Source organism: Eptesicus fuscus, chromosome 13 (assembly GCF_027574615.1).
Source record: "Eptesicus fuscus isolate TK198812 chromosome 13, DD_ASM_mEF_20220401, whole genome shotgun sequence".
NCBI classification, from domain to species: Eukaryota; Metazoa; Chordata; class Mammalia; order Chiroptera; family Vespertilionidae; genus Eptesicus; species Eptesicus fuscus.
Genome location: NC_072485.1, coordinates 67768158 through 67781031, shown reverse-complemented (window position 1 = coordinate 67781031; position 12874 = coordinate 67768158). Strand labels below are relative to the sequence as shown.

The following is a 12874-nucleotide window of genomic DNA, read 5'->3' as shown; positions in this document are numbered from 1 at the left end:
TCAACTGCAAAGAACAATCAAAATATCACATTAACAAAATTTACTTTAGACAAAAGCGCAAACTCATGTTGTTAGCTTACAGTAAGGAAGATTGCGTCAATTGCCTCCTGCAGGGCTTGTACTACTTGAGGCTTCTTCTCTTTGAATTTCTCCAAAATGGTTGGCACAACCTATAAAAATGAACAGCTAGAATATTATCTGACAACAAAAAAGAATGATGTGTTGATATATACTATAACATGGAAGAGCCTTGAAAACATTATGCTAAATCAAAAAAGCCAGTCACAAAGGATCACATATGTATGATTCCATTTATATGAAATGCCAATTCCATAGAGATAGAAAGTGGATTAGGGTCTAGGAGTAGGGAAGAATGAGAAGTGACAGATAATGGGCATAGGGTTTCTTTTTGGGGTCATAAAAATGTTGTGATATATGACCTGACCAGGAATTGAACCATGACCTCCTGGTTATAGGTCGACGCTCAACCGATGAGCCACACCGGCCAAGCCCAACTATAATTTAGTAAATTGAAATGTATTTAAAAAATTGTTTTCTAGCTTGAATACTTATCCCTAATAAAAAAGTGTAAAATATTCTAATAAGTAACATAAAAATGACAAAAAACTCATTAATACAGTGATAGCATATTCACATAGATATTATATAATATGCATGAGTTGCTATAAAAATATTAATTATAATTTTAATTCAATATATGATTTATGTGACTAAGGCTTTTTTAGACCCTTATTTTTATTTTCCTGGTAACAAGCTAGTCATGATTTATTTTTATTTGGTACTATCTTTTTTCATAGTTAAGTTCTCTGAAATTATTTTTAATTCTATGAGTAAGTGAGCTCCAAATACTATAACTAAAAGAGGTTAGATATTAGCTTCACGATATAAAACTGACACATGGTTATGGACTATTAGGAAACTCTTAAATTCATCTAGGGAATCAAACTATAAGTGGCTAGCAAGTAAAACCCTAAGTTCAGCACAGTCAATTTTCAGATGCTGGAGCATTCTAAGTAATTCAGATTAGATTTAGAGGCCAACTGACAGATGTCACAGTTAAACATTACAATTTACTAAAGTTGTTACCAAATTTATACAAAGAAAATAGAGTATTCAACAAATGTCTTCAGTCAAATTTCTTAGAATAAAGTAAACTGATATATCACCAACAGTATAACCTATGTAAAATGTCTCAGGTGTATGAGTAAATTATTTTTTAAATAGGAAAACACTATAAAATATATTTTATATACTAATTTCACTTCTAGTTTTATATGGCCTTTCCTACTCTCATTTTTGCTCTGTCCTGGTTATTCTAAGTTTTACTTCATCCTGTTATACTATATATATATAAAATGTTGTAAGGTATTAATAAATAATAAGCAAATCAACTCAACTAAGTACTTTAGGCCAAGTGCCTGATTTTCTACATAAAACTAATGAATTTAGCTATAACTGACATCTTCACTGAAATGTTATGAGGAGTTATGCTCAATATTAATAAAACTTAGTGAGAAATTTATATTACCCAATATATAAAGATCTATGCTGAAGAGCTGTTTTAAAGCACAGAGCAAACTAGCCTGACATTCTTGATAATATTGTTGATTTGTACTTAAAAATAAATTGTTACTTACGTGTCCTGCATATTGTCCAAATTTCTTCCTTAGCCCAACAGCCAGGCCAGTAAGACATTTTGCTGCCAAAGCCACCAACATGACATTGGTGTCCTTTCCAACTACCTACAAAAAGGGGAAAAAAGAAAAAAAACAACCACCAGTCACAACCCTGTAGAACTGAAAACTTTCTCTTAAAAGAACTCTAAAAGCTACTATATTAATAGCCAATTAAGTTTCCTACAAAAGAGAAGATTCTTCTTTAACAATATCAAATTTGGGAGCTTCCCTTCAGTATGTTTATACTCCATCTTGAAGTTTTATCAATAAAATACATATATAAAACCTCAACTTCCAATTACTAACTCTCCATTAGTGGTAGTCTGGGCTGTCAGAGTTGCACACTGTAGAGAAGGAGACTCGGATAATGGGAGAGAAGCTGGAAGCCACTGACTTTGCTTTGGGGCAGGGAAAGCTAAGACAATGTTTTTCTGGAAGACTCCACAGAGCAGCAGCTTTTAACATTTATACCCCAGGAGCACAGGTAGAAACTGCTGTATGTACCACCAAGAAGTCCATGCAGACTCTAAATTATAAACACCATTGCAACCATTCCTCTGAGGGAGCTTCTGGCTTCGCAGTTACCAGTTTAGTTACCTAATGATATCAAGTTTGTATTTAGAGCCTCTTAGCAGAGTTTCCTCCAGCACTCTTTATACTACCACGCTCCTATATTACAACCCACAGAGCCTAGCACTTATCAAAACTCACAGGTAGTTGCTGTGTCTGTGTCACTTTAGCAAGACAGTGACTATGCCTGGGTTCCTTCCTTCTAAAATTTTACTGTTGGTATACTGCCCAAGTCAGTTGCTATTAAAAAGCTGCTTTTACTTTTAAGTGCCCCAAACCCTAGTGTGTTTTTTTGTTTTCTCAAGTAGAAGTAATGCTTCCATTTCACTATGGATTCGTGCACTGGTTGGGTCCCTCAGCCTGGCCTGCACCCTCTCGCAACCCGGGACCCCTCAGGGGATGTCAGACTGCTGGTTTTGGCCCGATCCCCGAAACAGGCAGTCCCGACACCCTCCGAGGGATGTAGTAGTGCGAAGTGGCAGGTGGCCGAGGAGGAGCCTGAGCTGGGCACAGCACCGCTCCCGCTCATCCTGGTCCTGCTGCACCTGCCACTGTCGCCGCTCGCTAGTGCTGCCATGGAGGCGGAAGAGGCTCGCGATGCCACAGCTATGCTTGCCAGCCCTGAGCCCGGCCTCTGGTGCCTGTTGGTCAGCTGAATGGCGTTCCCACTGTGGGAGTGCACTTACCACCAGGGGGCAGCTCCTGCATTGAGCATCTGCCCCCTGGTGGTCAGAACACGACATAGCAACTGGTCATTCGGTCGCGTAGGCTTTTATATATATAGGTATGTTTTATTGATTTTAGAGAGAAAGGAAGGGAAAGGGACAGAGAGATAGAAACATCAATGAGAGAGAAACATTGATCAGCTGCCTCTTGTATGCCCCACACTGGGGATCAAGCCTGCAATCTGGGCATGTGCTCTAACTGGGAATTACACCAGTGACCTCTTGGTTAATGGGTAGGTGTTCAACTACTGAGCCGCACTGGCTGGGTTACTCTGGATTTCATAATCCCTGAGATTTGGGATTCTGTAAGCAGAATGCTTCATTCCAAATTCCCCAAATTAATCAATCAGTAATGCATAACATGCAAGGAAGTTCTAATTGGCACCTACATGTAATCCCTAAGTGACGAAGAGTAAGGATCACAAAGAGACTAACATTTATTAAGAATGAATTAGATGACAATTTTTAGGTGCTATAACCCTATTTCATTTAATACTCATCCCAACTCTATAAAGCAGCTACTATTATCATCTCAATTTTGTAGATTTCAAAGATTAAGTAGACATTAACTTGCTCAAGCTCATAGAGCTAGCAAATGGTTCAAACCTAGGTGTGTTTTGATACCAGAGCTCTTGCTTTCTTACACTCAGCACTTTCCTGGTCATTCACAGACAAGCACAGAGCTACAAAAAATCTGAGCTGCCTGATGTACACATTCTCAGCTGAGACTGAACAAAGCAAAACTGTTTTCTTCTTTCATACAATAAACAAGTATCTTTTTTTGTGATCTATTTAGTGTCACGTTTTGGGGTTTTTTGTGTGTGCATTTTAAAAATGTGCTTTTACTATTTACTAGTAAAATGACCCTCAAGTGTAGTGCTGAAGTTCTGTTCAGCGTTCCTAAGCACAAAAAGGCTGTGATTTACCTTACACAGAAATTTTGTGCGTTAGATAAGCTTTGTTCAGGCATGAGTTATAGGGCTGTTGGCTGTGAGTTCAATGTTAATGAATCAATAATACATATTAAATAAGGTGTCTTCGAAAAGAATAAAACACGGTTATGTACTGTTTTGTGTGTCAGTTGATGAAAATGTTATGATCAAAGGGTTGCAGGATCCTAACCCTATATTTCCCCGAGAAATAATGGTTCAGTATTTGCTAATTCAGTGTTTGTGGTAATTTTATAGAACATAACTACTGGAATAATGAGAATTATTGTACTTACTATAATTAAAAATTAACCTCCCCCCACCACCAGTTTAATTCTCTGTAATTTCAGGCTGAGGAAAACAAGCAAAGTTTTCAATCTTGCTGTATTCAAGATGAAGTCTTCAGTTTGTTCTTACATTCTATAACCATACCCACGGTGTTTGATCTGTACTTTTAGATTTTATGAAAAGCCAGGATACAAAAATATCCACCAAGCAGCAATCAACTTGGTTAGACCTAAGCAATATCAAAGGAATTATTTTCTAAAAATAGTTTTCTTATTTAGTACTTGCCTGCTTTATAATTGACCATTATCCTTTGCTTTACATGCTGATACAATTTAGCGTGTCATCATTTACTATCTAACAAAAAAATTCTTCATATGTAATATCTGTCCCATTAAATGGAGCAAAATAAATAGTTCATCCTACAGAATTATAAAACTGGAATACTTGGGTCTAGATCAGCAAGACCTTCTTTTTCTTGAGGTGTACATGTTATTAAATAACATACTTAAAGTGATAAACAAAGATTGAAAACCAATCCCTCCAAACTAACCTAGAACAATAATTTTAATCAATCTTTAAAAAATGAATACTTAGAATTTAAAAACCATCAATAATGCTCCTTAAATAGCAATGTTTTGTGATAAAAAGGATGACAGATAAAGAAAAATACAATGGCCTGGACTGTTGTTGGGACACCGATGTTGGAACGCCTCACATTTACCTTCTTCAAAGCTTTTACTAAATCTGCATAATCTCCTGCTTCCAATTTGGGGTTTTTCACTAGTACTTCTACAGCCTCCAGGGCTTCTTTTCTCTCTTGCCATTTTTTTGCCTCCTGCAAGACACAATATGAGTCATTTGTAGAATAGAAAATATGAGAGCAAAATCAAAGTCTATTTCTTTCATGCTACTATTTCAAAGATAAATACTTTTTGTTTTCAGAAACTTTTCTAAAGCTGGTTAAAAAACAAAATGGCAAACCTGTGCAGCTAATCAGAATGTTTTGTTCATATATATAAAATTGTGTTCATATATAAAAAGTATTTTCATATTTCATATTCCTAAATTCTAAAGTAAGTAAACAGAGTAAGATGCCATAGGCTTTTCCTTCTCATTTTCTACGTAAATGTTAGTGAGCAGGTATTAAACAGAAAACATTGATAGAAAGCATTTCTAAAGTTTCCGACAGTGGCACAACTACAAGAGAAAGGACTTTCCATACTATCAAATTAAAAAGACCAGAAAAGAATAATCACATAACCAACAACCCAACCAAAACTGTTCTAATCTTGAAGATTAGTTTTCTAGGTTGGGAGTAAAATGTTACCCTCTTGTTTTATGGCCATAAAGGAGAATATGCTCCATTAGAGATCAAGCAATCATTCAATAATTTGAATATGCACTATTTGAAAGAACTGGGGATAGAAAGATGATAAACTAGCCTCCCCAGAGGACATTACAATTCAATTCAATTTATTAAATATTTAGTTGTTAATCGGAAGTTTATAGGATATGAAAGGAGCTGTTAGCAGAGATAGGAAGCTCTTTAGTGAATAACTACAAGGCTTTGGTAACCCAACAAGAGGTTTTAACCTAGTTTAGGCTGACAAATAAGATCTCTCCTAAAAAGTGATGCTTAAGGTGAGATCCAGAAGATAAAGAGGCATTATGAGCTGAATGGGGGGAGAAAAATGAATAAGCAGAAAGAACAGCAATGTTAAGTCCTAAAGTTTATAAGAAAAAATAAAAATAAAAAAAACAAGTGTGGCACATTTGATACTGGGAGAAGTTCCACATGACTGGAGTGTGGAGAGCAATTAAAGATGTGGCTGGAAGGTAAGCAGAGGCCTCAAAGGTACCAGAAATGACCTTAAGGACCACAGGATGATATCAGGCATCATCTTAAAACTCATGGAAGCTATTAAAGAGTTTTACTGAGGCAATGATATAAGAAGATTTGCATTTTGGTAAATGACACCTCTAATTACTTTGTGATATCTAATGGGAAGGAGGAGGCAAGAGCAAAGAAAGGGAGTCTTCTAAAAAGACAACTGTAGCCCTAGCTGGTTTGGTTCAGTGATAGAGCATTGGTCTGTGGACCAAAGGGTCCCAGGTTCGATTCCGGTCAAGGGCGTGTACCTTGGTTGCAGGCTCCTCCCTGGCTCGGGCCCTGATCAGGGCTCATGCAGGAGGCAACCAAATGATGTGTTTTCTTTCACATCGATGTTTCTCTGTCTTTCCCTCTCCCTAAAAATCAATGGAAAAATATCCTTGGGTGAAGATTAACAAACAAAAAAAAGACGATGATGACAACTGTAGTACTGAAGCACCTAAGGCAAGACATGATGGTGGTTGGCATAAGACTGTTTCTCAATTGGGGATACTTTTGTCTTTTGGAATACATTTAGCAAATGCTGGAGACATTTTTTATATCAGGACTTGGGAGACTGGTATTACTGATATCTAGTGGCTAAAGGCCCGAGATGCGCTAAAAAGCCTACAAGGCACAGGAGAGTCCCCCCAAACAAAGAATTATCTGGGGAAAAATGTCAAGAGTGCCAAGGTCAAGAAACCCTAGAGTAACTACTAGAGAGTGGGATGAAGAAATGGAGATGAATTTGCGATATTTAAAGGTAAAACCAGAGATACAATGAGGAAAAGGGAGACATCAAGAAAAATATTCTAGTTTTTGGCAAGATGTAAAAAAAAGTGCAACAGCAAGTATATACACAAAATCTATGGGAACAAAGAAGAAGCAACTAATTCACTCTATTAGGGAAGATAGAGAGTGGAAGGGTACACCAGGAAATGGCTCAGCAGGGCATTTCTAATCATACTATAGTAGTTACTTAAAATGAAATAAATGAAAGAAGTTTACCATTACTTACAATTTTGTCATAAAAGTCTTTGGGAAGTTTGGAAAGAATTTCTACTGCTTCCAAAAGCTCATAAGCATCTATCTGTGGCACCTCATCACCATCATCACCACCTTCCAGGAGAAAAACAACAAAAATGGATGAAATGATTTTATTTCTGTTATCAGTCCTTTCACACCTCTGATGAAATCTTGATACAGAATTATTAGTACTATATGCAACTTATATTTTATTAAATGGCAGTCCTACAAAACATGCCTAGTGAACATAGGTTCTTGTGGTAAGGCCTGTTCTTGCCCATTTTCATAGAGACCAGTGTTTAAAATGGGCTTACCTCCCTCAGCATCTCCACCAGCAGACTGTTGCTGTTCCAATTTCGCTTGTAATTCTTGCTGGGAACGCAGAAACCGAGTTGGTTTAGGAGCACCTGTTGGCAGTTTGACCCATTCTTCTTCTAGTTCTTTCAACTATAAATATAATAAAATATTTTAAAAACATTGTCTACATCTCTACCATTAGATAACATACTTACTTATATTTACTTATGTAAGAACTTAATTTCTTATTTATATGGCTCTAAAGGGACAAGATAAATTTAAATTGTGTACATTTTGTAGCATAAGAAAAACTGACTTATATTTACTACACTGAAGATGTATGGCTAAGCACACAGAAAAAAGAAAATCCATTTTTTTGGACACCGTTATTAGTTCATGAATTCAGATATATTTGTATCAGATAAAGTTTATAATAAATTATAATAAAAAAGCAATTACTTTTGTCTAAACAGATATTAAATCCTGCTACCAATAGCATTATAAAGGGATCTTTTAAACTGCTACAGATTCAAGACTAACATACAGGAATCACCAAATGCATGGTATTTAACTTGAGAGGACAAAGTAACAATAGAGACAGTTGGCTATGCTCAGAAGAACCAACTGATTTAAAAAAATAATTATTTGTAAGGATAGAATATCAACAACAATAAGAAGGAAATATCTTCATATATTAACCTTATGCAAAAACTTTGTGCCTCACCTGGACAGAGTTTATATTTTGTAATGGGGGTCTCAGAACATCCCGAATCCATCTGTAAATCTCCACAGCAATTAGTTTGGCTTCATCTCGCACACCCTTGTCTCGAGATTCGAAGAGTTTTGGCAACACTTTGATAATTGGCTTAAGCAAGATGATTTTGGAACCAAATTCACTAGAAGTAAAATATTGGAAAAACAATTGTCAACATGCTTGCTTGGGTAAAGTGTTAGCTTTCATTCACACAAACATACCTATATATTATAGAATTATATAAGTTGAGTTTTAAGCAGAAAAGAAGGGAATTCATAACCACATCTATGTTTATATGTCATTATTCCAAGAATACTATTTAATGTCTTGGGTCCAAAATAATATTACTATATTATTTATTTATTTTTAATATTTTTATTGATTTTTAGAGAGAGAGGAAGGGAGAGGAGAGGGAGAAAGAGAAACATCTATGTGAAAGCAGAACATCAATTGGCTGCCTCCTGTGCACCCCCCTATCAGGGATTGAGCCTGCAACCCGGGCATGTGCCCTGACCAGGAATCCAACCAGGAACCAGAAACCTTTTGGTGCATGGGACAACGCCCAACCAACTGAGCCACACTGGCCAAGTCAATATTACCATTTTAAAACTAACTTTCTAGATAACTACAGTAGGAATAATTCAAGTCCTTAAAGGACCAACACTTTTGTAATATCTTAAATATACATGCATATACATATAAAAGCATAAAAATATAAACAAATACGTTTATAAATATTTAGATGAGTAAAATCTGCTTTCTTTTCTTTTTTCTTTTCTTTTCTTTTTTAATAGTTCTTACAATTAAGGTGGTTCGCTCAACTCAATAGATAACTAATCCTGGCAGTATGTGGTTTCATTCCTGATTTTAAAGCTATCACATTGTAACTCCAGGCAACTTAACCCTTTGCACTCGCTTGCTTTTTTCTTGATTATTTTATTCTACTCGGGATTTAATTTTTTAAATACCCCAGATTTTACAAAGTGAGGCAGTAGAATAAAAAACTGGAGTTTCTTTTCATACAAACTTATTTATTTGGATTTTTTTATATTTCAAATTATTGATACATTCAAAGAGTAATTTGCACTCGACATCCGAGTGCAAAAGGTTAAACCTTTTTGCTTTAGTTTTCCATGGGAAAAATAGTTGTATTCTGACTTCTTTAAGAAAGGTAACACAATTATTTATTTATCTACTTAATTATTTTTTCCAGCAAAATAAAATTCCAGTTTATTGTTGTATAACACTGTTTCACATACATAAAAAAGGCCAAATAAACAAATAGCAACTTTCTAGCCAAAAAAAGAAAAAAAAAGAAACCTTTAATTTTGGGCCCTTTTAACCATTTCATATAAACCCAACTACTTATAGTACAGCCAAGTGCATACACAGAAAGTTACTGGAATGCTCAGAATAAGATTTTTGTTTTTGTTTTTTACAAGGTTTTTTTTCTCCTTTGGGATTATAATGAACATGGTCACTCCACAAATAAAGTCAGAAATAGGATGGAGAATGTTCCAAAGGCTGGTTTGGTCATCACAAGGTCATTAAAAATGGTTAACTCCTAACAATATGTACAAAAATATAAAATGTAAATAAAAAATACCAACAAATTTTCCTTTTAAAAGTACTTTGAAGAAAAAATGCAGGGCCTTAGAAGTTTTGGTTCTTTGGGTGACGAAGAGCACATGTCATCTGTGACTCTGCAGGTGATCAGGTTTAGATTCTGAGATGGGAAGTGGGGGGTGAATAGGTCACAGTGGCCTTTTTTGGGGAAAAATTTTATCTTTTCCTTTTTTGCTGTTTAGCCATCCTCGAAAGTCTTCTGCTTCTTGGTGTCAACATCGTCATCCTCATCATTTTCAGCTGCCTGTTTGCTAGTAGCTGCCTCAGTCTCCTCAACTTCATCTCCATCTTCCTCGTCCCTATCACCTTCCTCCTGCTCTTCCTCACCTCCTGCTCCTCATTTTCTCATAGCATTCCCATTAGCAGGTGTGTCTCTTCCATTCTCTGCCTCCTCCACAACTTCTTTCTCCTTTTAGCCCTTGGCGGTGATGTCAGAGCTGGTGTCCATGGCCACATCTGACATGGTGGGGCATGCCGGTGATCCGCAGTGGATTTTTTAAAAAGGACTCTGGCGAAAAAGCTGCTGGAGTCCGCAGTGGCAGAGGAGGCGTGGGGCAGAGGTGGCTACAGCCAAGGGAGAGGCGGCCACAGGAACAATGCAAAGATGGCTTTTCAGAGCAGCCAGAGGAAAGGTAACACTTTATTTTTTTTATTTTTTTAATATATATATTTTATTGCTTTTTTTACAGAGAGGAAGGGAGAGGGATAGAAAGCTAGAAACATCGACCAGCTGCCCCCTGCACGCCCCCTACCGGGGATGTGCCCGCAACCAATGTACATGCCCTTGACCGGAATTGAACCTGTGACCTTTCAGTCCGCAGACCGATGCTCTATCTACACAGCCAAACCGGTTTTGGCAGAGCCAAACCGGTTTCGGCCACTTTAACCTTATATATCTGTCACATATTATATTTTTAAGTTCCCAACTTGCCAAATTTAGCTTTCTGATTTACTATTAACATTTCTGAATAACATTCTGGAGCAAGAGGAATTTAGTTATAAAAGAACACTGAAATTCTCTAGTAAGACCCATATATATTATTCATCTATGATCTAATGGGTACACATACATTTATCTCAAATGTATAAATACAACAACATTTTTCCAGTAATAGCTACTGACATATTCCAATAGGCCAAAAAAGGAGACTGTGAAAATACTCTCTCTAGAAAGTGATATTTAACAAGACACCTGATTGTAAAAATAGTTGAAATATAGATATCTTAACATGAAACTAAACTAGTTGCCTATGATGATAATAAATCATTCTTTTTAGGGATACTCAACATGGTGCCTGAAGAATCTAACATTTGGGATTCTTAATTTTTCTTTACATTATTACTGTTTCACCTGATTTTTTGTTTCACTATCCTTGCCTGCTTCTGAAAGATAAAAAACAAAACAAAACCAAAACAAACAAACAAAATTTGGAGCAGGTCTAGATGGAAAATACCTTAAAAAATAAATTTTGGTACTAAACACATTACTACAGAAAAAACAAAAGGGTTCTAGAAGCCTGTTTTAGGGGCCACAGAACAATATTTGGTCTCCTGAAACTATCACTAACAGATAGCTTAAGGAAGGTCTGGAATCTAAGATTGAACATTGGTCTCAAGGTTCTTGAAGGTCTAAGAGAACTGTCTAGTTCCACTTATAGATTCTGAGATGCTTTAGGACAAATAAAGAACCATACAGAAATGGGACTAAATAACATCTATAAGAAAGATGTAAGAAGATATGTCTAACTTGTTCTTTTTCTACCCTTATTCTCCTAGTCAGCTTAAAATGAAGTAACCAGAGTTTACAGCATTCCAGATTAAAAACTTCTAATTAAAAGGTAGAAGATGATAGTATAATATATATTTTATTATAGATCCAATACTAAGGACAGAACAGATCTACTGATACAAGCACAGTTTTGATAATCAAGTCAATTCACTAAATTTCTAAGATGAGAACCACATACTATTTACTATTCATAAAAATACATGCCTACTAGCCTATCAAATAAAAGAGAAAAATGCAAATTGACTATACCTCCGCCATGCCCACCAGCCAATCAGGAGCAAGTATGCAAATTAACCCAGCAAATATGGCGACGGCTACAGAGCTGGAGCAAGGAGGCTTGGGTTGCCCCCAGCGATGGAGGAAGCCAAGCTTCCCGCCAGCCCTGGCCTCCGCTCAAGGCTACAAAGTTTCAATTATAGAAAATAAATAAATCCCAGATACCAGGGCCTCCACTTGGATCGCCGGGGGGCATGGCTGGCCTGAAAACCACCACAGGCCCCTCACCCAGGCTGCCCCACGCTCCAAGGGAACCCCCACCCTGATCCGGGACACCCTTCAGGGCAAACCAGCCGGCCTCCACCTGTGCACCAGGCCTCAATCCTATTTAATAAAAGAGTAATATGCAAATTGACCATCACTCCAACACACAAGATGGCTGCCCCCATGTGGTCAAAGATGGCTGCCACAAGATGACCAGCAGGAGAGGGAAGTTGGGAGGGACCAGGCCTGCAAGGGAGGGCAGTTGTGGGCGATCAGGCCTGCAAGGGAGGGCAGTTGGGGGCGATCAAGCCTGCAGGGGAGGGCAGTTAGGGGTGACCAGGCCAGCAGAGGAGGGAAGTTGGGGGCGACCGGGCCTGCAGGGGAGAGCAGTTGGGGGGGGGACCAGGCCTGCAGGGGAGGGCAGTTAAGGGCAATCAGGATGGCAGGGGAGTGGTTAGGGGATGATCAGGCTGGCAGGCAGAAGCGGTTAGGGGCAATCAGGTAGGCAGGCAGGCGAGCAGTTGGGAACCAGCAGTCCTGGATTGTGAGAGGGATCCCAGATTGGAGAGGGTGCAGGCTGGGCTGAGGGGCACACACCCCCGTGCACGAATTTCATGCACCAGGCCTCTAGTCTATATATATAAAAAGCTAAGCGATTGGCTGACCGCCGAGTAGGTATGACATGCACTGACCACCAGGGGGCAGAGATGCTCAACGCAGGAGCTGCCGAGCGACAGCAACTTTGCAGAGTGCACTCTCGCATTCCAGGACCCCTCAGGGGATGTTGGACTGCTGGTTTCGGCCCGATCCCCATAGGCCAGGA

At 37.9% G+C, this 12874-nt stretch overlaps 1 protein-coding gene and 1 pseudogene across 1 annotated transcript in view; both read right to left on the bottom strand.

The window, feature by feature from the left end:
* The window catches only part of CKAP5 (cytoskeleton associated protein 5), an 84500-nt gene that overhangs the window by 46402 nt on the left and 25224 nt on the right, over positions 1 to 12874 (bottom strand). Inside the window, exons 5-10 of the mRNA XM_008146757.3 lie at positions 8127 to 8298; positions 7420 to 7552; positions 7098 to 7198; positions 4931 to 5044; positions 1659 to 1763; positions 81 to 170 (exon numbers count right to left, since the gene is read on the bottom strand). Coding sequence (XP_008144979.2) covers positions 81 to 170; positions 1659 to 1763; positions 4931 to 5044; positions 7098 to 7198; positions 7420 to 7552; positions 8127 to 8298 — 715 coding nt within the window. The remainder of the gene's footprint in view (positions 1 to 80; positions 171 to 1658; positions 1764 to 4930; positions 5045 to 7097; positions 7199 to 7419; positions 7553 to 8126; positions 8299 to 12874) is intronic.
* On the bottom strand, positions 9960 to 10425 carry LOC129151145 (prothymosin alpha-like; annotated as a pseudogene).